A 24,889-nucleotide genomic window follows, 5' to 3' on the forward strand; every position below is an offset into this window, starting at 1 on the left:
GAAATGTTGATTTTCTGGGAATGATAGCCATTAAATGTAACAAGTGTTAATCACAATGTAACTTCTTAAGAAAGTCTCAACTGAATATTTTGGGTGAACTCAGAGTCAGAAATAACTTTGATTGTGATTCTGCTCATCAGGGCTGGAAAGCCTGTAGCAAACCAAAGAGGCTACTAGCGTCATTATTTCTATTGATGAAGTGCCAACAATTAAATATTATGCCTGGATCTTCATCCTCACTTCGAGTGCAGAGAGTTGGGAAAAGTCTTGACTTCATGAACCTAACTTCTTTAAACGTGGCATCTGAGGCCAGGCTGTGTTCTCTTTCATCAGGTAGAAAATACAGAAGCTTAAACACAGACACCAACAGGTTCAGGGACAGCTTCTTCCCCGCTGTGATTAGACTGTGGAATGGACTTAAGTTCAAATCTAACGTTGATCTTGTTTTTGTGCACCTCCTGTGTGCCTCCCTCTGTCTAAACACCTATGATCTGTCTGTACTGCACACAAAACAAAACTTTTCTCTGTGCTCAGATACATATGACAATAAAGAATCATGTCAAATTAACGGTTGAGGCAGGTGACTCGGACTCATGTGAAAAGTGAATGTTCAGAAAGGCCCTTTTGAGATTTAGGTCAGCTAGGGTGAGGGCCCTGTGTTTTGAGGAGAGGTCATTGACCTGTCAGCTGAGTGGAAATTATCTACGTGTTAACGGACCATGGAAAAGATATCTGATCACTTGCCTTCCCAATCAGAAACAAATTGTCATCATTGCTGCTCATTTACAATGTACTGAACACTGATGGCCTTCTCCCTGTGTATGTCTGCAATATCCTGATTTACTTGGAAACTTTTAAACCAGGAGTTGACTATTGGCAGGTGAATTGAATTGAATTGAATGAAGTGAGCTTTGTTGTCACAAATGATCCAAAGTGGATCTATTTTTCACAAGCATGTGCCTATTTTTCACATGCAGGGGCCAGCAGTGGAGCTCCTGAGGTCTGGGGAGTTGGGTCAGGGTCGGGCATGGAGCTCCCAAGGGCGAGGGTGTTCGGGAACAGTGTTGGGGTTTTGGAGGTCGGGGGTTCTCATGCCGGGACAATGCTGGCACGGCATTATCGCACCAGAGTGGGGTGGCCTGCGGTTCTGACTTTGAGGGAGGGAGTGATGGAGTAAATGTGATCGGGGTGTGGGTAGGCACATCCATGGGGTAGCCTCTAAACACCTTTCCCCCGCACCTTCCTTCCAGCCGGATGCCCACTCCCCTCCCCGTCAGAGGCCACAGTGATAGCAAACTCTGCTTGGACTTCACATGCGGAGTACCCTGTGTTGCTTTGGGGGGAGAGGTGCATGTGAGGCAGTGTCAATATGGCCGCTGGGCAGTCTTCAGGGTGGGGCAGTTGCCCCTTACATGTTCCACCTCTCAGCAGAGGTGGCACCGCTCACTGTCTGCCGACCAGAAGATGTGGTAGGCCGCACCCTCGTGGATCACGGTGCCTTGGTCACCTTCTTCCAGGCCAAGCAAATTAACACCCGGCACTGGAAGAGGAGACGTACTTAAGAGCAGGGTCCTTTAGTCCAAGCGGGAGCGGTCTGACACCTGACCAGATTTGACCAGATGGGGGAGGAGAAGCTCACTATCAAGAAAGGGCAGGACATTGAAAATCACAATCCTCTGGGCTGTGACCTCCAGAGGATCAACAGGCAGAAATGTACCACCCCCAGTGGGGCTCCTCTCCACGGGTAGGGGTACTGACTGCTCAGACCGCAGAATGTAATTGGCCTTCCCATACTTTTTGGCTGCAGCAACAATGGCTAGTGGGCCAATAATGCCAACCATGGCCCTGCTGCAGGTCTCAATGGTCCTATCGGATGGGGATAGGCCTTAACCCTTAGGTCTTTTGTAAGGGGCCTAAAGGGGATGGGTCACAGCTGAGGCTGGAGGAGCCAGGCTGAAGGTCATGGCTGACCCAGCATAGGTATGGCTAGGCCCTGCTACCTTGAGGCTAGCCATGTCACCACGGGAGGGAGTGGGGTGGGGGAAGACTAATGCTGCAGGAAGTCAATTGCTGGGCAGCAGCAACAGTTCTCAGGTGAACAGGTTACAGGAAGGCACAAGGCAACAATAACAGTCCTTGGATGGAGACTGAGGCTGGGCCCAGACAGCAGCAACAGAGGTGGGAGTCCCAGGCAGTGGTAGTAGCTAGCAAGGCCTAGGCAATGGCAGCAAAAGCAGCATAATCAGGGGCTCAGTCAGCAGCATCAGCTCAGCTAGGTCCAGGTAGCAGTAGTAAGCTCAGGGCTGCTCCGGCCAGAGCAGCAGCAGAGCTGGGTAGGTCCAGGCAGCAGCAGCAGATCTAGGCCCAGCCAGCAGAGGATCCAGACTTGGTTACATCACATGAAATACAGGGACAACTAGCCATTTGGATACAGAATTGATTTGAAGGTAGAGGACAAAGGGTGGTGGTGAAGGGTTGCTTTTCAGACCGGAGGCCTGTGACCAGTGGTGTGCCACAAGGATTCATGCTAGGTCAACTGCTTTTCACCATTTACATAAATTATTTAGATGTGAACACAGGAGGTATAGTTAGTAAGTTTGTAGATGACACCAAAATTGGAGGTATAGTGGACAGCGAAAAGGGTTACCTCAGAGAACAACGGGATATTGATCAGATGGGACAATGGGTTGAGGAGTGGGAGATGGAGTTAAATTTAGATAAATGTGAGGTGCTGCATTTTGGAAAGGCAAATCAGAGCAGGACTTATACACTTAATGGGAAGGTCCTGGGGAGTGTTGCTGAACAAAGAGACCTTGTTCAGTTCATAGTTCTTTGAACATTGAGTCACAGGTAGACAGGATAGTGAAGAAGGCATTTGGTATGCTTGCCTTTACTGGTCAGAGCATTGAGTATAGCAATTGGGAGGTCATGTTGTGGCTGTACAGGACATTTTTGGAATACTGCATGCAATTCTGGTCTCCCTGCTATAGGAAGAATGATGTGAAACTTGAAAGGGTTCAGAAAAGACTTACAAGCATGTTGCCAGGGTTGGAGGGTTTGAGTTGTAGGAAGAGGCTGAATAGGCTGGAGTGGTTTTCCCTGGACAGCATGGCTGCTGTTATAGTTATGCTCAATTTCAATTTGAGGGCTCCAAAAGGTGGTCATTAAGTTCTTCAGAAGCATCCTTCGTTCCCAAGAATCCAACTGTGTGTCTGTGAAAGTGGCTGAAATAGCGGAGAGATTTAAAAATGCCTAAGTATTAAGAAACAACAGTAGCTACTGGGGAATCTTGCACACACTTGAAGGAAAACATTATTATGGTCACAAAACACCTGGAACATGGAATTGGCAGAAGGATATTTAGTTGGTGAAGTTTTGTATGGCAAAATGGTGCAATGTATCCTGCATGAGAGGAAAGCCTGCTAATTGGCAAAATTCTGTATTCAAGATACCAAATCAACAGGGTAATTAAGGTGCACCATCCACATGAGCAAACGGAGTCACTATCTTAATGCAATATAGGCAAGACGAGAAATGAGCCTACATAAAGGAGAAATAACAAATATATGGACAGGCAGTTCCACAAACTCACCTGAAATAATGACAAAAATGGATTAGATGCTAAAGTGACAAAATACCAGAAGAATTGAACACCTATGCTTTATCTGGTACTTTAGTAGACAGGCAGGAGGCCAGGCAGCATCAGGTGGTGGAGAAGTCAATGTTTCGGGTGAACCTTTCTTCAGGACTAGCGGTGGATTTGGGGGGGAGCTACAGATAAAGGGGGTAGCAGGGATAGGGTGGTGAAAAGGGGACAGGTGAAGGCAAGTAGATGGTGGGACCTGGTTGGTCCAGTAGGTGGCTGGAAGTGGAAGGAGGAGGAAAGGACTGGGAAAGGAGTCAGGGAATGGGGAGGGAAGTTATTTGAAATTGGAGAACTCAATGTTGTGTCCTCCAGGCTGTAGGGAGCCCAAGTGGAAGATAAGGTGTTGTTCCTTCAAAAGGAACTGTGGTTTGTTTTGGTAATGGAAGAAGCCAAGTACGGTCAGGTTGGAAAGAGAGTGGTTGGGGGAATTGAAATGGGCGGTGACTGGGAGATCAGGTCGGCCCCTGCAGGCCCGGCTGAGATGCCCTTAGTGCTCTTAGTTTACGTTTAGTCTCCCCGATGTAGAGAAGACCACATCGGGAGCACCTGTGCAGTAAACTAGGTTGGAAGAGAGGAAAGTGAACCTCTGTCTCACCTGGAAGGTCTGTTTGGGGGCCCTGAATGGAGGTAAGGGAGGTAGTGTACCAGCAGGTTTTGCATCTTTTCCATTTGCAGGGGAAGGTACCTGGGGGTTCGAGGGGGTTCGGTGGGGAGAGTGGCGCAAACCAAGGATTGGCAAAGGTAACGGTCCTTGCGGAAGGCAGAGAGGGATGGGGAGGGGTAGATGTTCTTCGTGGTGGGGTCTATTTGGAATTGATGGAAGTGTTTAAGGATGCTGTGTTGGATGTGGAGATTGGTGGGGTGGTAGGTGAGGACAAAGGGGACTCTGTCTTTAAAATGCATGGGCGGAGGTTAGGGCAGTGGAATGGGGAATGGAGGTGGTGCAGCAGAGAGCTGTCTGGAAATACAGAGGGAGGAAAGGCACGTTGTTCAAAATAGGTGGACATCTGGGATACTCGCGAGTGGAATGTCTCCCTGTCTGAGCAGATGCGGCAGAGATGGAGGAAGTATGGGTTGAATTCTTGCAGGATACTGGGTGGGAGGAGGTATAATCCAGGTAGTTATGGAAGTCTGTAGGTTTGTAGTAGACATCCGTCTGGAAACTGTCACCGGAGATGGAAATGGTGAGGTCAAGAAAGGGGAGGGAGGTGTCCGAGATAGACCAAGTGAACTTGAGGGTAGGGTGGAAATTGTGGGTGAAGTCGATGAACTGGTCCAGTTCAGCCTGGGTGCAGGACACTGCACCAATGCAGTCATTGATGTAACGGCAGAAGAATTGGGGTACAGTGCCTGTGTAGGTACTGAAGAGGGATTGTTCAATATAGCCGACAAAGAGGCAGGTGTAGCTGGACCCATCTAGGTACCTATGGCCATCCCCGGATTTGGAGGAAATGGGAGGAGTTAAAGGAAAAGTTATTGAGGGTGAGGATCAGTTGGGTGAGGCGGAGGAGGGTACTGGTGGAGGGAGACTGGATGGGACTATTGGGGACGAGAAACAGAGAGCCTGGAGGCCATTCTTGTGGGGTATGGACATGTATAAGTACTGCACATCCATAGTGAAGAGAAAGCGCAGTGGACCAGGGAACTTGAAGTGTTTGAGGATATGGAGGGCATGGTTAGTATCATAGTGCCTGAACTAATGGGGAGAGGACGGAATCAAGGTAGGACGAAGTGAGTTCAGTTGGGCAGGACCATGCCGAGACGATGGGTTGGCCAGGGTAGTCAGGCTTGTGGATCTTGGGGATCAGGTAGAACTGGGCAGTTCAAGGCTGGGGGACTATGAGTTTGGAGGCAGTGGAGAAAAGATCACCAGAGGCAATGAGGGCATTAACGGGGTCTTGGATTTGGGTCTGATGGGTCGCGGTTGGGTTGTGAGCAAGAGGGAGGTAGCATGTGGTGTCGGAGAGTTGGTGTTTGGCTTCTGTGATATAGAAGTCTGTTCTTCAGTCTAGCATCATCCCGCCTTAGTCAGCAAGTTTGATGGTGAACCAGGGTTTTTTTGCAGAGTTGTGCCCCCTCTGTTGCTTTTTGCCATGGCTTTTCTCAATTGTTTTACTTTCTTCTGATTTTGAAACATTATGATTAGTGCGATATTATGTTCTAAAACCAGAGGCTGGTTTTAACTTCCTTCCCATTTACAATTTTGCTGACATGTTCCCATTATTCAACATTGTTCCTGAGTTCTTCCGCATCAGTAACTTCAAAGTCTTGACTGATTCATCTGCCTCCCTATTCAACTGAGAATACAACGGAGAACTTTTCACTCAACTAATCCCTGTCACCAAAGTGAATGTGTTGAAAACCTTAATCACAAATTGATGTCTATTGTCTAATACTAGTTCTTTCAGGAGAACCACTTATCACAGAGATCCTTTACAGAACTCAGATAACTGAGTCTGCCGTGCTGGAATTAGATTTGCCACTTGAATCTTGAATATTAGTTGATTAGGATTAAATACATCATCGCTCTAAAATTTAGCCTTTTGAAACAGTCATGAAACCATTAGCCCAGCGGGCATAGGTTACGAATAGGAGAAAGTGAGGACTGCAGATGCTGGAGACCAGAGTTGAAAAGTGTGGTGCTGGAAAAGCGCAGCAGGTCAGGCAGCATCCGAGAGGCAGGAGAATCGATGTTTCGGGTATAAGCCTTTCTTCAGGAATGAGGCTGGTGTACCAAGCGGGCTGAGACAAAAGGTTTTGGAGGGGGGGGGGATGTATTTGGGGGAGGGGCACTGGGAATACGATAGGTGGAAGGAGGGGAGGGTGAGGGTGATAGGCCGGAGAGGTCGAGAAGAAGATTGCAGGTCAAGAGGGCGGTGCTGAATGCGGGGATTGGGACTGAGATAAGGTGGGGGGAGGGGAAATGAGAAAGCTGGAGAAATCTACATTCATCCCGTGTGGTTGGAGGGTTCCTAGGCGGAAGATGAGGCGCTCTTCCTCCAGGCGTCGTGTGGCCAGGGTCTAGCGATGGAGGAGGCCAAGGACCTGCATGTCCTTGGCGGAGTGGGAGGGGGAGTTAAAGTGTTCAGCCACGGGGCACACATAGGTTACGAATAACATAGGTATGTGTATATACACACTATATATATAAAAATAAAACATATACATATATTACATACACATATACATACACACACACATACTACGTTACCCCTGCAGAGAAGGTGCGCAAAAAACGAGATCAACATTAGATTTTGGGAGGTCCATTCCGAAGTTGGATAACAATGGGGAAGAAGCTATTCCTGAACTTGTTGGGACGTGCGTTTAAGCTGTTGTATCTTCTGCCTGACGGAAAAGGTTGGAAGAGGTTATAACTGGAGTGGGAGGAGTCTTTGATGATGTTGGCTGCTTTCCTGAGGCAGCGGAAAGTGTAGATGGAGTCTGTGGCTTGCGGGATGGTCTGGGCTGTGTCCACAACTCTCTGTAGTCTCTTACCGTAGTCCTGGGCAGAACGGTTGACACCTCAAGGTCTAGAAGGATATGGACTAAGTGTGGGGAAGTGGGGTTAGTGTGGATGGACATTTCGGTTAGCACGGACCTGTTTGGGCCAAAGGGCCTGTCTTTATGCTGCAAGACTCTAAGCCGTGATTCATCCAGATAGAACATTTTCTCTGGTGGATCTGTAAAAGTGAGTGAAGGTCCTCGTGGACAGGCTGAATTTCCTGAGCCTCCAGAGGAAGAAGAGGCGAATTTGTGCCTTCTTGACTGTCCCATCAACGTGCATGGCCCAGGACAGATTGCTCGACCCTCTCTACCTCAGCTCTGTAAATGGGCGGGAGGGTGGTGCACATTCCCTCCTCCTCGCTTCCTGAAGTCAATGACCAGCTCTTTGGTTTCGCCGATATCGAGAGATTGTAATGTTTGCACAAAGCACTCTATCGCTTCCTGTGTTCTGTCTTGTCATTCCTGATAAAGGGCTTATGGTCTCCTGCAGGTCCTGGGCCTCCTCCATCGCCACTCCCTTACTACTTGATGCCTGGAGGAAGAACACTTCATCTTCCACCTCGGAACCCTTCAACCCCATGGCATCAATGTGGATTTCACCAGTTTTCTCATTTCCTCTCCCCCCACCTTACCCCAGTTCCAACCTTGCAGCTCAGTGCTGCCCTCATGACCTGCCCCACCCATCAATCTTCCTTCCCACCTATCCACTCCATCCTCCTCTCTGACTTATCACCTTTACCCCCACTTCCATCCACCTACTGCACTGTCAACTACCTTCCCCTCAGCCCCAACCCCCTCCCATTTATCTTTCCACCCGAGGCTCCCAGCCTCATTCCTGATGAAGGGCTTTTGTCCGAAACGTCGAGTTTCCTGCTCCTTGGATGCTGCCTGACCTACTGTGCTTTTTCAGCGCCACTCTAATCTTGACTCTTATCTCCAGCATCTGCAGTACCTATTCTACCTATGTATAACACACGTCAGGTATGTTATCCCAAACATCTTTCAAAATGACTGGGTGCCAAACTGATGTCTGGGCTTTTACTCTGCATTTTGTGATGCCAAGATACCCCCATGAAGTATCTAATATTTCTCATCACAGTGACTTTGGTATAATCATTCTTTGATTGTAAACCAATAAATCTTCCACTAATTTCAAGAGTGTTTTCAGCACTCAGTCTTCTGGACTATATTTCAACTACCCTGGCAAGGAAAGTTGTCTGATTTTGTGTATATTTTTGTCAGACTTTGAAACTACACAACTCAATAAATTTATCCTCTGTTAATGATAAAATGTTGGTTACAGCCATGGATTAAGACTCTATATTTCTTATACAAACATAAGGTCTTCTTTATCAATTTGATCCTTTGCTCCTCTCAATAGTAAATCTGCTGTTACTTGGGTCTTGTCTGGTCAAATGGCTTCAGCCAAGCCTAAATCCTTATATGAATAAAAGATTTTTTTTAAAAGACTTTTTTTGGGTCCGAATAATGTTGGTAAAGGTTCAACTTGGAATTGAAGTTCCATGAGATAGTCTGTGAATCTTTCAAAGCCCTGTGTAACTAGTAACACTTCCTTTGTTTTCTGCTGTTCAATCTCTGTCAAAGCTATCAACATAAAATGGAACAGGTTTCACGTTCCATCAGTTTGCACTTGACTGAGAACTGCTCCTGGTCCCTTCTCATGAGGCATCTGTCATTGCTAGTGTGAATAAACCTGCTGAAACATCAGTAGAAGGTAGCTTTGCTGTCATCTTTTCAAAAGTAGCAGTCTGCTGTTGACAATAAGGTTAAAAATCACACAGCACCAGGTTATGGTCCAAGAGTTTCATTTGGAAGCACTAGCTTTCGGAGCGCTGCTCTTTCATCAGGTAGCTGTGGAGCAGGATCATAAGACACAGAATTTAAAGCAAAAGATCGTAGTGTCATGCAACTGAAATGGATCACCTCATTCCAATCCTCTGGTATGACTCCTATGGAGAGTGAGGAGGCAAAGATCTTCGCCAATGGCTTAGCAACCTCCTTTCTCGCTTCCCGGAGCAGCCTAGGATAAATCTGGTCTGGCCCTGGGGACTTATCAATCTTAATATTTGCCAAAATTACCAGCACATCAACTTCATCAAGCTTGATCTGGTCAAGCCTATATCCAGCTCCTCAAAGTTCTCATTCACAACAAGGTCCCTTTCCTTAGTGAAAACTGAAGCAAAAAACTCATTTAGGACTTCCTCTATCTGCTCAGACTCCACGCACAAGTTCTCTATGCTATCGCTGACTGGCCCTACCTTTTCCCTGATCATTCTTTTATTCCTCACGTAGGAGTAAAATGCCTATGGGTTCTCGCTAATCCTTCTTGCCAAGCCTTTTTCATGCCCCTGCCTGGGTCTCCTCAGTCCATTTCTGAGCTCCTTTCTAGCAAGCCTGTGATCCTCTAAAGCTGTGCTAGATCCTTGCTTTCTTCACCTTCCATAAGCTGCCTTCTTCCTTTTGACGAGAAGCTCCTCGGTTCTTGTCATCCAAGGTTCCTTAATCATAGCCCTTCTTATCTGTCTCAGAGGAACAAATTTATGCATCACTCGCAACAACTGCTCCTTAAACAGTCTCCACATGTCTGCTGTACCCTTTCTGTGGAACAATTGCTCCCAGTCTGTATTCCCAACTCCTGTCTGATAGTGTCATAATTTCCTTTTCCCCAATTAAATATCTTCCCTCAGTAAATGCTCCTTTCCCTCTCCAAGGCTATGGTAAATGTTAAAAATCACACAAACCAGGTTATAGTCCAACAGGATTAATTGGAAGCACTAGCTTTCGGAGCGCTGCTCCTTCATCAGGTGGTTGTCAACAGCGCTCCAAAAGCTAGTGCTTCCAATTAATCCTGTTGGACTATAACCTGGTGGTGTGTGATTTTTAACATTGTACACCCCAGTCCAACATCGGCATCTCCAAATTATGGTAAATGTGAGACAGTTGTGATCACTGTCAACAAAGTACTCTCCTACTGCGATATCTGACACCTGTCCTTACACATTGTTGAGCACCAAATCCAAAATGGCCTCTCCCCTCGTCAGTCTGTCTACATACTGAGTAAGGAAACCCTCCTGAACACACCTGACAAAAACGGCTCCATCCACACCATCTGCGCTAAGGAGGTTCCAATTGATATTGGGAAAGTTGAAATCACCCATAACAACAACCTTTCTACATCTGCACTTTTCCAAAATCTGCCTGCCTATGAGTTCTTCAATCTCTCTACTACTATTAGGGGATCTGTAGAAAATCCCCAATGAGGTGGCTGTTCTCTTGCTGTTCCTAACGTCCACCCACACTGACTCAGCAGACAAACCTTCCTCAACAACCTTCGTTTCTGTAGCTGTGATGCACTGATTAACAATGCCACATCACCTGCTCTTTTTCCATCCTCCCTGTTTTTTTTAAACTATCTAAACCCTGGTACATCAAGCAACCATTCCTGCCCCAGTGAAACCCATGCCTCCGTTATGGCCACAACATCATAGCCCCAAGTACTGATCCATGCTCTAAGTTCATCATCTTATTTCTGACTGTAACCCAGTTGTCCTTATCCTGTGTCTGAGGAGTAACGACCTCCCTGTACATCCTCTCAATTTCTCCCTCAGCCTCCCGGATGATCCGTAGTTCATCCAGCTTCAGCTCCAGTTCCCTAACTCAGTTTTCAAGGAGCTGGAGTTGGGTGCACTTCCCGCAGATGTAGTGGGCAGAGACATGCGAAGTGTCTCTCACCTTCCACATTCTGCAGGAGGAACATGCAACTGCCCTAACATCCATGTCCTGCTATGCTGAAAGCCCGCACAGGACTAAACAAAGGAAGTGAAGAAAAGAAAAAAAAGATAAAACCTGAAAACTTACCGAGTTTACAGACACTTAGTAAGATTAGAGGAGGTGGGCGGGAGGAAGGCCCTACCATGTAGGGCCTCAGGTTTAGATCTCACCCACTTAAAAACTTCCTGGCAGCCCTCGTTTCTCTCCGCCCTCTCTGTTCTGTTCAAAACAAAAAGTTTTTTACTCACCTTCCCAGCAGTCCTTTGCTCCTCCCTCACACCCTTCGGCAAATGGAGGCTCTGACGCCTGAGGTAATAGGATGTAGGCAACAGAACAACTAACAGCAGCACATTCTTTCAGATGTAAGATTAACTAATTGTGATTATGTAGAACATTCCTTGTTACAAACCTCCTGGAGTTCCACTCCACAGCTCTTTCTCCAAAACATCAATGATGTTATCAGTATTGACTTCCCTCTCTTGTCCAGAATTGAAAAAAAATCAATTTTGCTTACAATTTCCAACCTGCTTTCATCTTCACCTGTTCCATTTCTGATTCCTGTCTCACATTCCTCAGCCGCTGCATCCATTTCTGGGCGGTTGGGGGGCCGGGGATAGTCTGGCCATGGACATTGACCACAAACCCGTCGATTCCTAGAATTATCTTGACTATACATTCTCACACTCTGCTTCCTGTATTGACTCCATTCCGTTCTTCCTGTGTCCCTGTCTCCATTGCATCTGTTCTGACAATGTCATCATCTGCAGGAAAGCCCCAGAAATATTCACTTTTCTCCTCATACAAGGTTTCCCCACCATGGTTGACAGGGCCCTCAGCCGAGCTTGATCCAATTCCCGCACTTCTGCGCTCTCCTCTTCTCTTCCATCCTACTACAGTTATAGGGTCCCCCAGGTCCTCACTTACTATCCCAACAGCATTCATATCCAAAGGATTATAAGCTGTCAATTCCGCTACCTCCTGTGGGATGCCACTATCAGACATATATTCCCCTCTCCTCTCTTGTGAACTTGCAGCTGGGACCGTTCCCTCTGGGACATCCAAGTCCACTCCTCCTCCAATCCCAACATCTCCTAAAACCCTATGGCACCTTCACATGCAATCACAGAATATGTAACACGTGTCCCTTTACTTCCTTCCTCCACATTATCCAAGGCCCCAGACACACCTTTCCAGGTGGAGCAGCGATTTATCTGCACTTCACTCAATCTAATGTACTGCATTCACTGCTCACAATGGGTCTCAGAGACAGACATACAGCACGGAAACAGACCCTTCGGTCCAAGCCATCCATGGCGACCAGATATCCTAACCTAATCTAGTCCCACCTGCCAGCATCCGGCCCATATCCCTCCAAACCCTTCCTATTCATATACCCATCCATCTGCCTTTTAAATGCTGCAATTGTACCAGCCTCCACCACTTCTTCTAGCAGCTCATTCCATACACACACCATCCTCTGTGAAAAAGTGGCCTTTTAGGTCCCTTTTTTTAAATCTTTCCTCTCTCACCGTAAACCTATGCTCTCTAGTTCTGGACTCCCCCACCCCAGGGAAAATATTTTGTCTATTTACCCTATCCAAGCCCCTCACCATTTTATAAACCTCTACAAGGTTACCCCTCAGCCACTGATGCTCCAGGGAAAACAGTCCCAGCCGATTTAGCCTCTCCCAATAGCTCAAATCCTCCAACCCTGGCAACATCCTTTTCTGAACCCTTTCAAGTTTCACAATATCTTTTCAATAGGAGGGACACCAGAAATACACACAATATCCCAACAGTGGCCGTACCAATGTCCTGTACAACCACAACATGACCTCCCAACTCCTGTACTCAATACTCTGACCAATAAAGATATCATACCAAATGCCTTCTTCACTATCCTATCTACCTGTGACTCCACTTTCAAGGAGCTATGAACCTGCACTCCAAGGTCTCTTTGTTCAGCAACACTCACCAAGACCTTACCATTAAGTGTATAAGTCCTGCTCTGACTTGCTTTCTCAAAATGCAACATCTCACATTTATCTAGATTTAGATTTAGATTCCCTACAGTGTGGAAACAGGCCCTTTGGCCCAACCAGTCCACCCAGACCCATTTCCCTCTACCTAATGCACCTAACACTATGGGCAATTTAGCATGGCCAATTCACCTAACCTGCACATCTTTGGACAGTGGGAGGAAACCGGAGCACCCGAAGGAAATCCATGCAGACACGGGGAGAATGTGCAAACTCCACACAGACAGTCACCCGAGGCTGGAATTGAACCTGGGACCCTGGTGCTGTGAGACACCAGTGCTAATCACTGAGCCACCGTGCCGCCTGTCTAAATTAAACTCCATCTGCTACTCCTCAGCCCATTGGTCCATCTTATCAAGATCCCATTGTAATCTGAGGTAACTCTCTTCGCTGTCCACTACACCTCCAACTTTGGTGTCATCTGCAAACTTACTAACTTGCCCTCATATGCTCGCATCCAAATCATTTATATAAATGAAGAAAAGCAATGGACCCAACACAGATCCTTGTGGCACTCCACTGGTCACAGGCCTCCAGTCTGAAAAACAACCCTCCACCACCACCCTCTGTTTTCTACCTTTTGAGCCAGTTCTGTATCAAATGGCTAGTTCTCCCTGTATTTCATGAGATCGAACCTTGCTCACCAGTCTCCCATGAGGAACCTTGTTGAATGCCTTACTGGTTCCTCTGCATTAGAGAGACAAAACATAGACTGGGTGATTGTCTTGCACAATGGCTACATTCTATCTGCAAAAATGACACGTTGCCTACCATTTCAGCGCACCACTATGTTCTCTGGCTAATATGTCTGCCTCACATCTGCTGCAATGCTCCAGTGAGGCTCAGTGCAAGCTGGAACAACTGCATCTCATATTCTGCTTGGAGACCTTGCAGCCTTTAGGTATCACGTTTAGGGCTGATAACCTTGCTTCATGTCCTTTACCCAACCCACACCCCAGGTTTTAATATCATATAGACTGCTTTCATCTCAGCCAACCCATTTTCTCCCACCAATGGTCCCCATAGTAGCTTTTCCTTCTCGCCTCCCCATTATTAGTTATTTTGTCTGCCTAATTGTTCGCTCTCTGTAGGCTCCATCTCCAGTTAGCATTTACTCCTCTCCCATCCTCCCAACCCATCTTCAGTATATATACCACATTTTCCTAGCTACAATCAGTTCCAAAGAATTGTTCCTGGACCTGAAACTTGAATCTGTTTTCTTTTTACAGATGTTGCCAAACCTGCTGAGGTCCTGTAGCAATTTCTGTTTTTGGTTCAGTTTCTGTGGTTATTGAATTCAATACCTCAATTCAAATTGTTGATCAACGTCTCCTTTAATCCATCTCATTTTTTCCCAAAGGTGTGACCATGTGTACCTACCTGGATCCCAGCTATGCCTGTCACTCTGTGAAACTATTCTTGTTCTAGTCCTACTCTGGACCCCGTGCACAACTCTTTCTCTAGTACAACAACGAGGTCTTCAGTGTTTGTTCCTGCTGTTGTCTGAAGTTGTAAAAATTCATCAGTTTTGTTTTCAATTGCTATCCTTCTCTTACCTTCACTCAGCCTATATTTCAGACAATAAGACCCAAGTTTCTATTAGATCTCCCCTCAACCTTCTAAACTCTAATGAATACAATCCCAGGATCCTCAGCTGATCATCATATGTTAAGCCTACCATTCCAGGGATCATTCGTGTGAATTTCTGCTGGACACACTCCAGTGCCAGTATGTCCTTCCTGAGATGTGCGGCCCAAAACTGGACACAGTATTCTAAATGGGACCTAACTAGAGCTTTACAAAGTCTCAGTAGCATATCACTGCTTTTATATTCCAACCCTCAAGATAAATGACAGCATTACATCTGCTTTCTTAATCACAGACTCAATCTGCAAGTCAACCTTTAGAGAATCCTGGACTAGCACTCTGAGATCCCTTTGTATTTTGGCTTTATGAATTTTCTCACTGTTTAGAAAATAGCTCGTCCCTGTATTCTTTTTTCCGAAGTACAAAACCTCGCATTTGCTCACATTGAAATTCATCAGCCATTTCTTGGATACTACCTAAACTATCTAAATCTTTCTGCAGCTTTCCCACCTCCTCAGTTACCTGCCTGTCTGCCTAACATCGTATCATCGGCGAACATCGCCAGAATTAGATTAGATTAGATTCCCTACAGGCCCTTCGGCCCACCAAGTCCACACCGACCCATTTCCCTCTAACTAATGCACCTAACACTATGGGCAATTTAATGCAGCCAATTCACCTGACCTGCACATCTTTGGACTGCCCTCAGAATGCCCCCAGTCCCTTCATCCAGATCATTAATATATAAAAAGTGAACATATGCGGGCCTAACACTGAACCCTTCAGGACACCACTTTTCACTAGCTGCCATTCTGAAATGGAACTTTTTATCCCAACTCTCTACCTTCCATCAGACAGCTAATCCTTAATCCATACTGGTAGCTCACCTTGAACATCATGGGCCCTCACTTTACTCAGCAGCCTTCTGTGAGGCATCTTATCAAAGGCCTTTGGAAGTCTAGGCAGATAACATCCACCAGGTTTCTCTGGTCTAACTACTTGCTACCTCTTCAAAGAATTCTAACAGATTTGTCAGGCACTACCTCCCCTCACTAAATTCATGCTGACATGTTCTAATCCGACCCTGCACTTTTAAGAATTTAGAAATCTCATCCTTAACGATGGATTCTAGAATGTTACCTACAACCAAGGTTAGGTTAATCGGCCTATAATTTTCCATCTTTTATTCTTGATCCTTTCTTAAACGAGGGGGTTATAACAGCGATTTCCAATCATCTGGGACTTTCCCTGACTCCAGTGATTTTTGAAAGATTACAATAGCCTCTGCTATTTCATCAGCCACTTCCCTCAGAACTCTCGGATGTAGCCCATTGGAGCTGAAAAATGTGTTGCTGGAAAAGCGCAGCATCCAAGGAGCAGGAGAATCGACATTTCAGGCATAAGCCCTTCTTCAGAATGCTGCCTGACCTGCTGCGCTTTTCCAGCAACACATTTATCAGCTCTGATCTCCAGCATCTGCAGTCCTCACTTTCTCCCTGTAGCCCGGGAGATTGGGGCCAGGAGATTTATCAATTTTTAGACCTTTTTGCTTTTCTAGCACTTCCTCTTTTGTAATGGCTACCATACCCAATTCTTGACTCTCCTTAATTGTGGGGATATTACTCATGTCTTCCACTGTGAAGACTGACACAAAGTTCTTTAGCTATTTCCTTGTCTCCCAGCACTAGCCTTCTTGCATCAATTTGGAGCGGCCCAATTTCTACTTTTGCCTCGCGTTCGTTTCCTATGTATTGAAAGAAACTTTTACTATCATTTCTAGTATTACTAGCTAGCTTACCTTCATATTTGATTCTCTCCTTCCTTATTTCTCTCTTTGTTATCCTGTTTGTTTTTGTAGTCTTCCCAATCTTCTGATTTCCCAGTGCTCTTAGCCACTTTATAGGCTTCCTTTGTCAGCCATGGCTGTCTATTCCCCCCACCAGATAATCTCTTTGAAGGTTCTTTGAATCTTTCTTTTCTTTCCATTTAACTCTTCCCTTCTGTTCCATGACTTCATTGTTTCTGTTTCTGAGGATGGACTGTCTAATAATATCCATTACAAGCCCATTGGCTTCCATAGATACAGTAATTACATTTCTTTACACCTTGCTTCCTGCAAGGATGCCATTCCATTTTCCCAGTTTCTCCATTTCCATCACATCTATTCTGATAATGCCACCTTCTACTAGGTTGCCTCTGACATAACTGTTTTCTTCCACAACCAAGGATTCCCCAAATTGCAGTTGACAGGGCCTTCAGCCATGTCCGACCCATCTTCTCCACTTCTTCCCTTCCCCCTTCAACCTCTTTCCAGAAGAACTACATGGTTTTATTTGTCCTTACTTTCCACCCCATCAGTGTCTGCATTCAGAGGTTCATCCTTGCCACTTCCAGCAGAATGCCACCACCAAACACATCTTTCCCACTCTTTCTTTTTGTCAGCATTCCAAAGGGACCATTCCCTCTGTCTTACCTTGATCACAATGCACTCTCCTTTATATAATCAGCGAAATCAAATGCAGATTGAATGATAGTTTGAGGGATACTTCTGCTCTGTCTGTGGAAATGGATCCAACCTCCCAGCCATTTCCATTTCAATAAACCACCCAGCTCTCATGCTGACATTTCTGTCCTGGGTATGCTGCAATATCCCAGGGAAGCAAAAGGCAAGCTCAGGGAACAGTGACTCATTTCCTGCACTTTCCAGCCTTGCGGTCTCAGTAACTGCACAAACCGATGCAGTATGTCAGTTCTCAATTTTCTTTCCGTTTTTTCATGCCCTCTCCCCACCCCAGCTCTCCCCACTGCCATGTCCTCTTTGTATCTTCTGTACTTGGCACTTAGTAGCAAAATACAGCCGTCTCCCTTTCACACATTAAATCTACACCAGTTTTATATCTTTTTCCTCTGTCTCCATGATTTAACAACTTTTGTCTCCTGTTCCTCCTGTTCCTCTTCTGCCTCTGTCAAAGGTACAGAAAAATATTTCTGAAGAGAGACACCCACCCACACACAAAGAAAGATAGTCATAGTATTTGGAACACAGGTTAAAAGGATCTGGCGGTATAATGGTAATGTCAAAGAACCAGTAATCCAAAACTCAAGTTAATGCTTTGAGGACACGATTCAACATTCAAGAATTAAATAAAACCTGAATTAAAGCCAGCCTAATAAGTAACTGTGCGATACTGTTGATTTAAAAAATATCTGATTTATTAAAGCCCTGGGAAATTCACACTCAAAATAATATGGTGGAGGTGAAATTAAAAACAACTAACAACAATGCATTCTTTCAGACATTGACTAGGGAGATGATGGCACAGTGGTCATGTCACGAGATTAGTAGTCCACATCTCCAAGCTAATTGTGGGTTCAAATCGTACCATAGCATGACCTGAATTTGTATAAGGCACTGGTAAGGCCACAACTTGAATATTGTGTGCAGTTCTGGTCACCACATTGCAGGAAGGAGGACATTGCTCTGGAGATTTGTTAGAATGTTGTCAGGGCTAGAGAATTGTAGCCATGAGGATAAGTTGGGTTTGTTTATCTTGGAATACAGAGAAAGCTAAGAGGTGACATGATTGAGGTATACAAAATTATGAGGGGTAGACAGGGGGAACCTTTTTCCCTTGGCTGAAAGTTCAAAAACTAGGAGTCATAAATTCAAGTTAAGTGACAGAAGGATTAGAGGGTATGGGAGGAAAAACATTTTTACGTATAGGATGGTGGGTGTCTGGAATTTGCTGGCTGAGTAGGTGGTGGTAGCAGAGACCTAAAACTCTTTCAAAGTGTACCTGGATCAACACCTTAAATGCTGTAAGCTGCATGGCTATCACACATGTGCAGGAAGATGGCATTAGAAAGGGCATCTGGGTGTCTTTGGGTTGGCATGGACAAGATGGACTGAGTGATCCCTTATGGTGCTGTTTCATTTCTATGGCTCTGTGCTTCTATGCTATCCACTATTTCTCCTCCAGTTCAGAATACAATGCCTCTAATGGAAGATACCTACTGTCCTACATGTGTTTCCAGAACCAAAGTTTTTTGAAACACACACAAAGAGAAAGTGTTGGAGAATCTCAGCAGGCCTGGCAGCATCTATGCAGAAAAACCAGAGTTAATATCTTAAGTCCAGTGACCTTTCTTCAGAACCAATAGCAAGGTTGAAGAATTTGTCTCAATCCTCAGTCAGAAGCATCAAGTGAATGATTCATCTCAGGTTCTTCCTGAAGTTCCCAGCAGCAGGGACACTAGTTTTAAACAATTTAAATTCATCCTAAGTGACATCAAAACATAACTAAAGGCACTGGATACTGTAAAAACTAGGAGATTTGACAACATTCCAGCAAGAGTATTGAAGAACTAGCTATGTCCCTGGAAAAAGCTGTTCCAGGTTCAACAATGGTGTCTGCCCAGTTACATGAAAAATTGTCCAGGATTGACTTATCCACAACAAACAGAACAAATCTCAATTGACCAGTTACCTGATGAAGGGCTTTTGCCCGAAACGTCGATTTCGAAGCTCCCTGGATGCTGCCTGAACTGCTGTGCTCTTCCAGCACCACTAATCCAGAATCTGGTTTCCAGCATCTGCAGTCATTGTTTTTACCAAGTTACCATCTATGAGTCTACTCTAAATCATCAACAAAGTGGTGGAAGAGGTCATCAACAGTGTTATGAAGTGGCTTTTACAAAGGAATAATCTATACACGTATCTGTTTGGGTTCCACTATGGCCATTCAGTTCCTGACCAAATTCCAGACTTGGTCCAAACATGGATAGAAACAGCTGAGTTTCAGCAGAGAGGCAAGAATAACTGCCCTTGACATTGGGACAGCATTTGACAAAGTGTATAATCATGAAGCCTCAGAGAAACCGAAGTCAATAGAAATTAGGGGTAAACCCTTTGTTATTTAGAGCAGAGGATGACTGTAGCTCAATCCTCTCAGGCTCAGAACAACACTGCAGCAATTTGTCAGAGTAATGTCATAGGCCTGGCCATCAATGAAACCTTCAACAAAAGATCATAAGTTGAGGTGCTTGCTGATGATTGCACAATGCTCAACGCTTGTCACAACTCCTCAGATATGGAAGATGTCTGTATCTATATGCAACAAGATCTGAACAGTACCTAGGCAAGTAACATTTGTGCTATATATGTGTTAGGCAATGATCTGTTCCAGTAAAAGCGAATCCAACTATTGCCCCTTGATGATCAATGAAATGACAATTGCTGAATCTCAACATCCTGGAGGTTACCATTGACCCAAAACTGAACGAGCCAGCCAATTGTATACCGGTAATAAAGAGTAAGTGAGAGGAAGTACATTACCTCCTAACTCACCAAAATCTGGGAAACACATGTTTCCAGACTTTGGATTTCAAAGTACAGTAGATTAACATTAAAAAAAACACTTTTGCTCCTGGTTTCTTGCAAAAATATATAGATTTCCAAAACAATTAGTATAATTTCTACTTACAGTGCCAACAGGAAACGCCAGGACTGAGAAAAAGAGATCTCTTAGTGACCGAATCCACATCACAGGTCCCAATATATCTACCAGGATACTCAACCCATTGAAAAATGTCTGCAGAAACTAGAAAAATAAATCAGAAAATTTAAGAGCAGTACATAAACAGCATTGTTGCCAAGGTACAGTGCAGGCTCCCAAGACCCACTTTATCCAGTTAGTTATGTAATCTCTCCTGATGTTACATACAAGGTGTGGAGACCAAGGCTTTCAGGTCTAACTGTATGGGAAGCAGAGCAGAAGAGGAAGATGGGAAGTAGAAAGGTTGGGGAACAAAAAAATGTTTGGTGAGTGAAGCTGGGGATATGAGAGAGAGAGGGGATGAGAGAGAGAGAGGGGATGAGAGAAAGAGAGGAGCGGAGAAAGGGGGTAACAAGAAGGTAGGTAACGTGGGAATTGGAAGGGAAGGGAAGAGATTGATGAAGTAAGGACTAGAAAAAAGTTTGAGAGACAAGAAAGATAGGTCAGTTGAAAAGCGTTTGCATGAACTCTAAGAGAATCAAGAATTAGGTGGGAAATGAAGTTGAGGTCAAGGAACAGCTATAATCTCATTAGATGGCAGAGCAGGTTCAAAACATTCCAGGGTCTTTTTCATCTACTCTTACATTGTTAGAGTAAGGAAGGGTGTGGTAAGATTACACTAAAACAAAAAGGAAGGAGATTCTAGAGAAAATCTTAATAGATATGGAAGGCATATTAGAGGGACTTAAAAGGGAAACCATCTGCTTCAGATAGAATGCATCCAAAATAATGGAAAGATGCAGAGTTAGAAATAATAGAGACATTGATCACAATCTTTCAATCCTCACTATATACAGAATAGAGTCAGAGAAGTAGAGGCCTGCTAACACTAAGACTATTCACGAAAGAGAGGGGTAAATTAAGAAAGGTACCATTCAACCATGCGAACATCTGTGTTGGGGCAATATTAGAAAACAAAGATGCAAAATAAACTTTCATTTGGAAAAGATTGAGTTGATCAAGAAGAAATAGCAGGAATTTGCTGAGAGTAAATTGGGTCTCAGCGAATTGATGTTATACATTAGTGACTTCAGAGTATTAGTCAAAGTAGTTCAATGAATACTGTAGATGTATAGTTTCGGAGGGCCTTTGACTAAGTGCATTCTAATGAAGGGTCATCATTGACCTGAAACATTACAGGTTCTGAGTAATTCAGATTTACAGTATCTGGCCTGGAATGTTACAGACCCCATATCAGGCAGGGAGGCCATAAAATTGGATGCCAAGCTATGGCACCATGTTCACCAACCATCTAGCCCACCGCCATTCAACGGACAACAAAGACACATTTGATGGTTCATTCAGCTATGAGTCATTAATGGGAAATTTAGGGCTTCCTTTGGTCACTGCTGAGATTTTGCCCGTGTAGGTTAAACCTGGCAGAACAAGGGAGGATACCTTCTATTCAGGCTCAGTGTCTGTTGGAACCAATTCATTCTCCCCTCCCCAAGGCAAGGTTTTGACCTGCTCACTAAGGTCTGCCAATCTGGCCCTAGCCACACCCCAGGCTTAACTTTATACTGATCGATGGCAACTCATGGATCTGTAGATCCATCACATCTGGTGCTGTTGCTGGAAAAGGGAGTCGTAAACTATTTGATTAGCCAGAAATTCTCAAATGAGGGTCTGAAGTTCTGAGTCAGTCACATTTATGGCCCGATGACTACTGAATGGTTGTGGAGTGAGCTGGCTAACAAAGGCAAACTCACTTCCAATAGTATTCGCAATTCAACCCCTGCAGTGCTTTCTGCCGGTATTGCTACACAGAAGACTTGTTAAAAAGATAGAACTCTGTGGATTTAGGGCAATAGTGGCTTAATGGCTCAATAACAGAGCAAAGGCTTTTAAGATAGGGTTTGGTTTGTAGTGCTGTTCTAGAAAAGTCATCTTTTTAAATGTTTATGATTGACCTGTATGTTAGGGAGCTGGTGGCATAGTGGTAATGTCTAGCAATCCAGGACTTAACAAAATATTTTGGGCACATGGGTTCCCATCTCACCAGGGCAGAATTTACAAGGGATTGGTGTTCCCATGTCTCTGACTTTACGTTTCATGATATTGGTCTATGGATTTGGAGGGTGCTGTCTTCGGACCCTTGTTGAATTTTTGCAGTGCATCTTTTGGATTTTACATACTGCTGCTACTGTGCAGCAATGGTGGGAGGGAGTGAATGTTTGTGGATGCCATCCCAAACAACCAGGCTGCTTTGGCCTGGATGATGTCAAGCTTCAAGTGTTGTTTTCACCCATCCAGGTAATTCACTCCTCACTTGTGATTTGTAGATGGTAGACAGGCTTTCGGCGGGCAGGAGCTATGGTATAGGATTCTTAGCCTCTGACTTGCTCTTGTTATCACAGTATTTATATGGCAGATCCAGTTCTGTTTCTGGTCAATGGTAACCCTTAGGATGTTGATAATGGGGAATTCAGTGAAGATAATGCCATTAATGCAAAGGGATGATGGTTAGATTCGCTCTTGTTGAAGATGGTCGTTAGCAGGATGTGTGGCATAAATGTTACTTGCGATTTGTCAGCCCAAATCTGGATATTGTCCAAGTCTTGTTGCATTTATACATGGACTTCACTATGTGAAGGGTCATGAACGGTGCTGAACATTGCATAATTAGCACACATCCCCAATTCTGACCTTATGATGGAGAGAAGATCCTAAATGAAGCAGCTGAAGATGGTTGGACCTTAGGCACTACACGGAGGAATTCCAACAGGGATGTTCTGTAGCTGAGATGACGGACAGCCACAATTATCTTCCTTTATGCCAGGTATGATTCCAAACAGAGCCAAGATTTCCCCAATTCCTCTCGATTCTAATTTTGCTAGGGCTTCTTGTTGCCAGACTCAGTCAACTGCCGCCTTGATGTCAAGGGCAGTCACTCTCAACTCACCATTGAGGGTTCATATTGATGAAAGTATGTTCACCCAACTGTATTCCCTGGCACTGAAGGCTTCCATCTAACATCCATGCAGGATTCCACCTCTGGAGACATGAATTTAATCATTTTTGAACTATTCCCAGATTGCAATCTCACATGTGGATGGACGAAGCAGGTGTCATCGCCCTCAATTTTCCCAGCTATGAGTTAGCCGGAAGGTAGTTCTGATAGCCACTTCATGGTGACATCTGCCGGAGGGATGAGGACTGCCCACTTCAGGCATCCTGCCAGCCATCACTGACAGCCATTTTGGATCTGGATGCACCTGATCTGGAACTCATCAGGAGGAGCAGGCAAAAGATGGGCACGTGGGATAAGGCCAGCCTATTCTTTCCAACTGCAAACCTTGAGGTGCTGCTGGAAGCTGTGAGGGAGAGAAAGAGACGCATAAGATGCTGTTGCAAAGGTTGGCAGGAGTAGCTCACCAAGCCAACAAAGCAGGTTTCTTCATCACAGATTTAATGAATAGCTGACAATGTGGTCAGAGAAACAGGCTATAGTGCCGTTAGCAATGTAGCCTTCTTTGCTCTGGTACATGATGACAGGCCACTGAGAGCCACTGTATTGATGTCACTGAAGCAGCAGCCTCTGGAGGGAGATTCCTTCATTGGCATACAAAGATACAAAGGAGCAGGTTGTCTCCCACTCATCTGAGGAGACAAAGGGAGCACTGAAACAATTGGCCATAAGCAGCGACCACCACGCCAATCAGAGCCTTGGGTGATTCACTGAGGTTTCTTTAATTTGTTCATTTTCATACTAAAACTTCTTGTTCACTGTAAATTTTGACATGAGCCCAGGCATGGGAGCTTCCATTCTTTAGAGCCAAAAAACTTTGAAGAGAGTATGAAGTGATGAAGGGAAACAATGGGTGTTGAATGGTGCCAGTGAGACAGAGATATCGCTGGAGAGATCTACACATGGCCTACATGTGTGGGCGGCACAGTGGCACAGTGGTTAGCACTTCTGCCTCACAGCGCCAGAGACTGTGTGGAGTTTGCACATTCTCCCCGTGTCTGCGTGGGTTTCCTCCAGGTGCTCCGGTTTCCTCCCACAATCCCAAAGATGTGCAGGTCAGGTGAATTGGCCATGCTAAATTGCCCGTAGTGTTAGGTAAGGGGTAAAGGTAGGGGTATGGGTGGGTTGCGCTTCGGCGGGGCGGTGTGGACTTGTTGGGCTGAAGGGCCTGTTTCCATACTGTTAGTAATCTAATCTAATCTAATCTAATCTAATCTAATCTACACAAGACATTAACAATGGGTTTAAGAGTAGATCAATCCATAATTCAAGAAATAGTTTCATAAAATTGCTCAAAGAGACTTCAGAGAATGGAATCTTGCTGGTCAAAGACTGAAACATGGCTGAGTCACATATTGCAGACCTTGAATCCATCTTGCTGATAGCTTTGACTCCTGAGCTTCATCAACCCCCATATGATCAGGATGCCTTTTCTTCCTCACCACCTTCCACCTTCTCACATCCAATGAACTGTATCATTCCAGCCCTCCGCATGTTTTAAGGTTTATACTTCTTTGTAAAACCACGACACGTATATTCAATTCATTTTATTCTTTTATGGGATGTGGGCATCACTGGTAGGCCAGAAGTTTCACATCTTTGCTTGCCATTGAGTTTGCTAGAGATTTCTGAGGGAGTTTAAGAGCCAAACACATTGCTGTAGGTCTGGAGTCACATATAGGCAAGATAAACATGGAAAATTTCCTTCCCAGATTCCTGGTGCTGTGAGGCAGCAGTGCTACTCACTGAGCCACCATGCTGCCCAGGCTAGAATGATTCATTATCTTGCTCAGCAGGA

At 45.1% G+C, this 24,889-nt stretch overlaps 1 protein-coding gene across 5 annotated transcripts in view; it reads right to left on the bottom strand.

The window, feature by feature from the left end:
* The window catches only part of LOC122564320 (androgen-dependent TFPI-regulating protein-like), a 225,223-nt gene that overhangs the window by 155,870 nt on the left and 44,464 nt on the right, over positions 1 to 24,889 (bottom strand). For 4 of the 5 annotated variants that reach the window (XM_087978660.1, XM_043719030.2, XM_043719029.2 and 1 more), the window contains one exon: positions 20,052 to 20,168. The exons of the other annotated variant lie outside the window; for it this stretch is intronic. In XM_087978660.1, the coding sequence (XP_087834786.1) occupies positions 20,052 to 20,168 (117 nt within the window). The remainder of the gene's footprint in view (positions 1 to 20,051; positions 20,169 to 24,889) is intronic. 5 annotated transcript variants of the gene reach the window in all.

The sequence above is a fragment of the Chiloscyllium plagiosum genome, unplaced genomic scaffold, assembly GCF_037043375.1.
Source record: "Chiloscyllium plagiosum isolate Xiang-an unplaced genomic scaffold, Cpla_swu_hap1 HiC_scaffold_34, whole genome shotgun sequence".
In the NCBI taxonomy this organism is placed as follows: Eukaryota; Metazoa; Chordata; class Chondrichthyes; order Orectolobiformes; family Hemiscylliidae; genus Chiloscyllium; species Chiloscyllium plagiosum.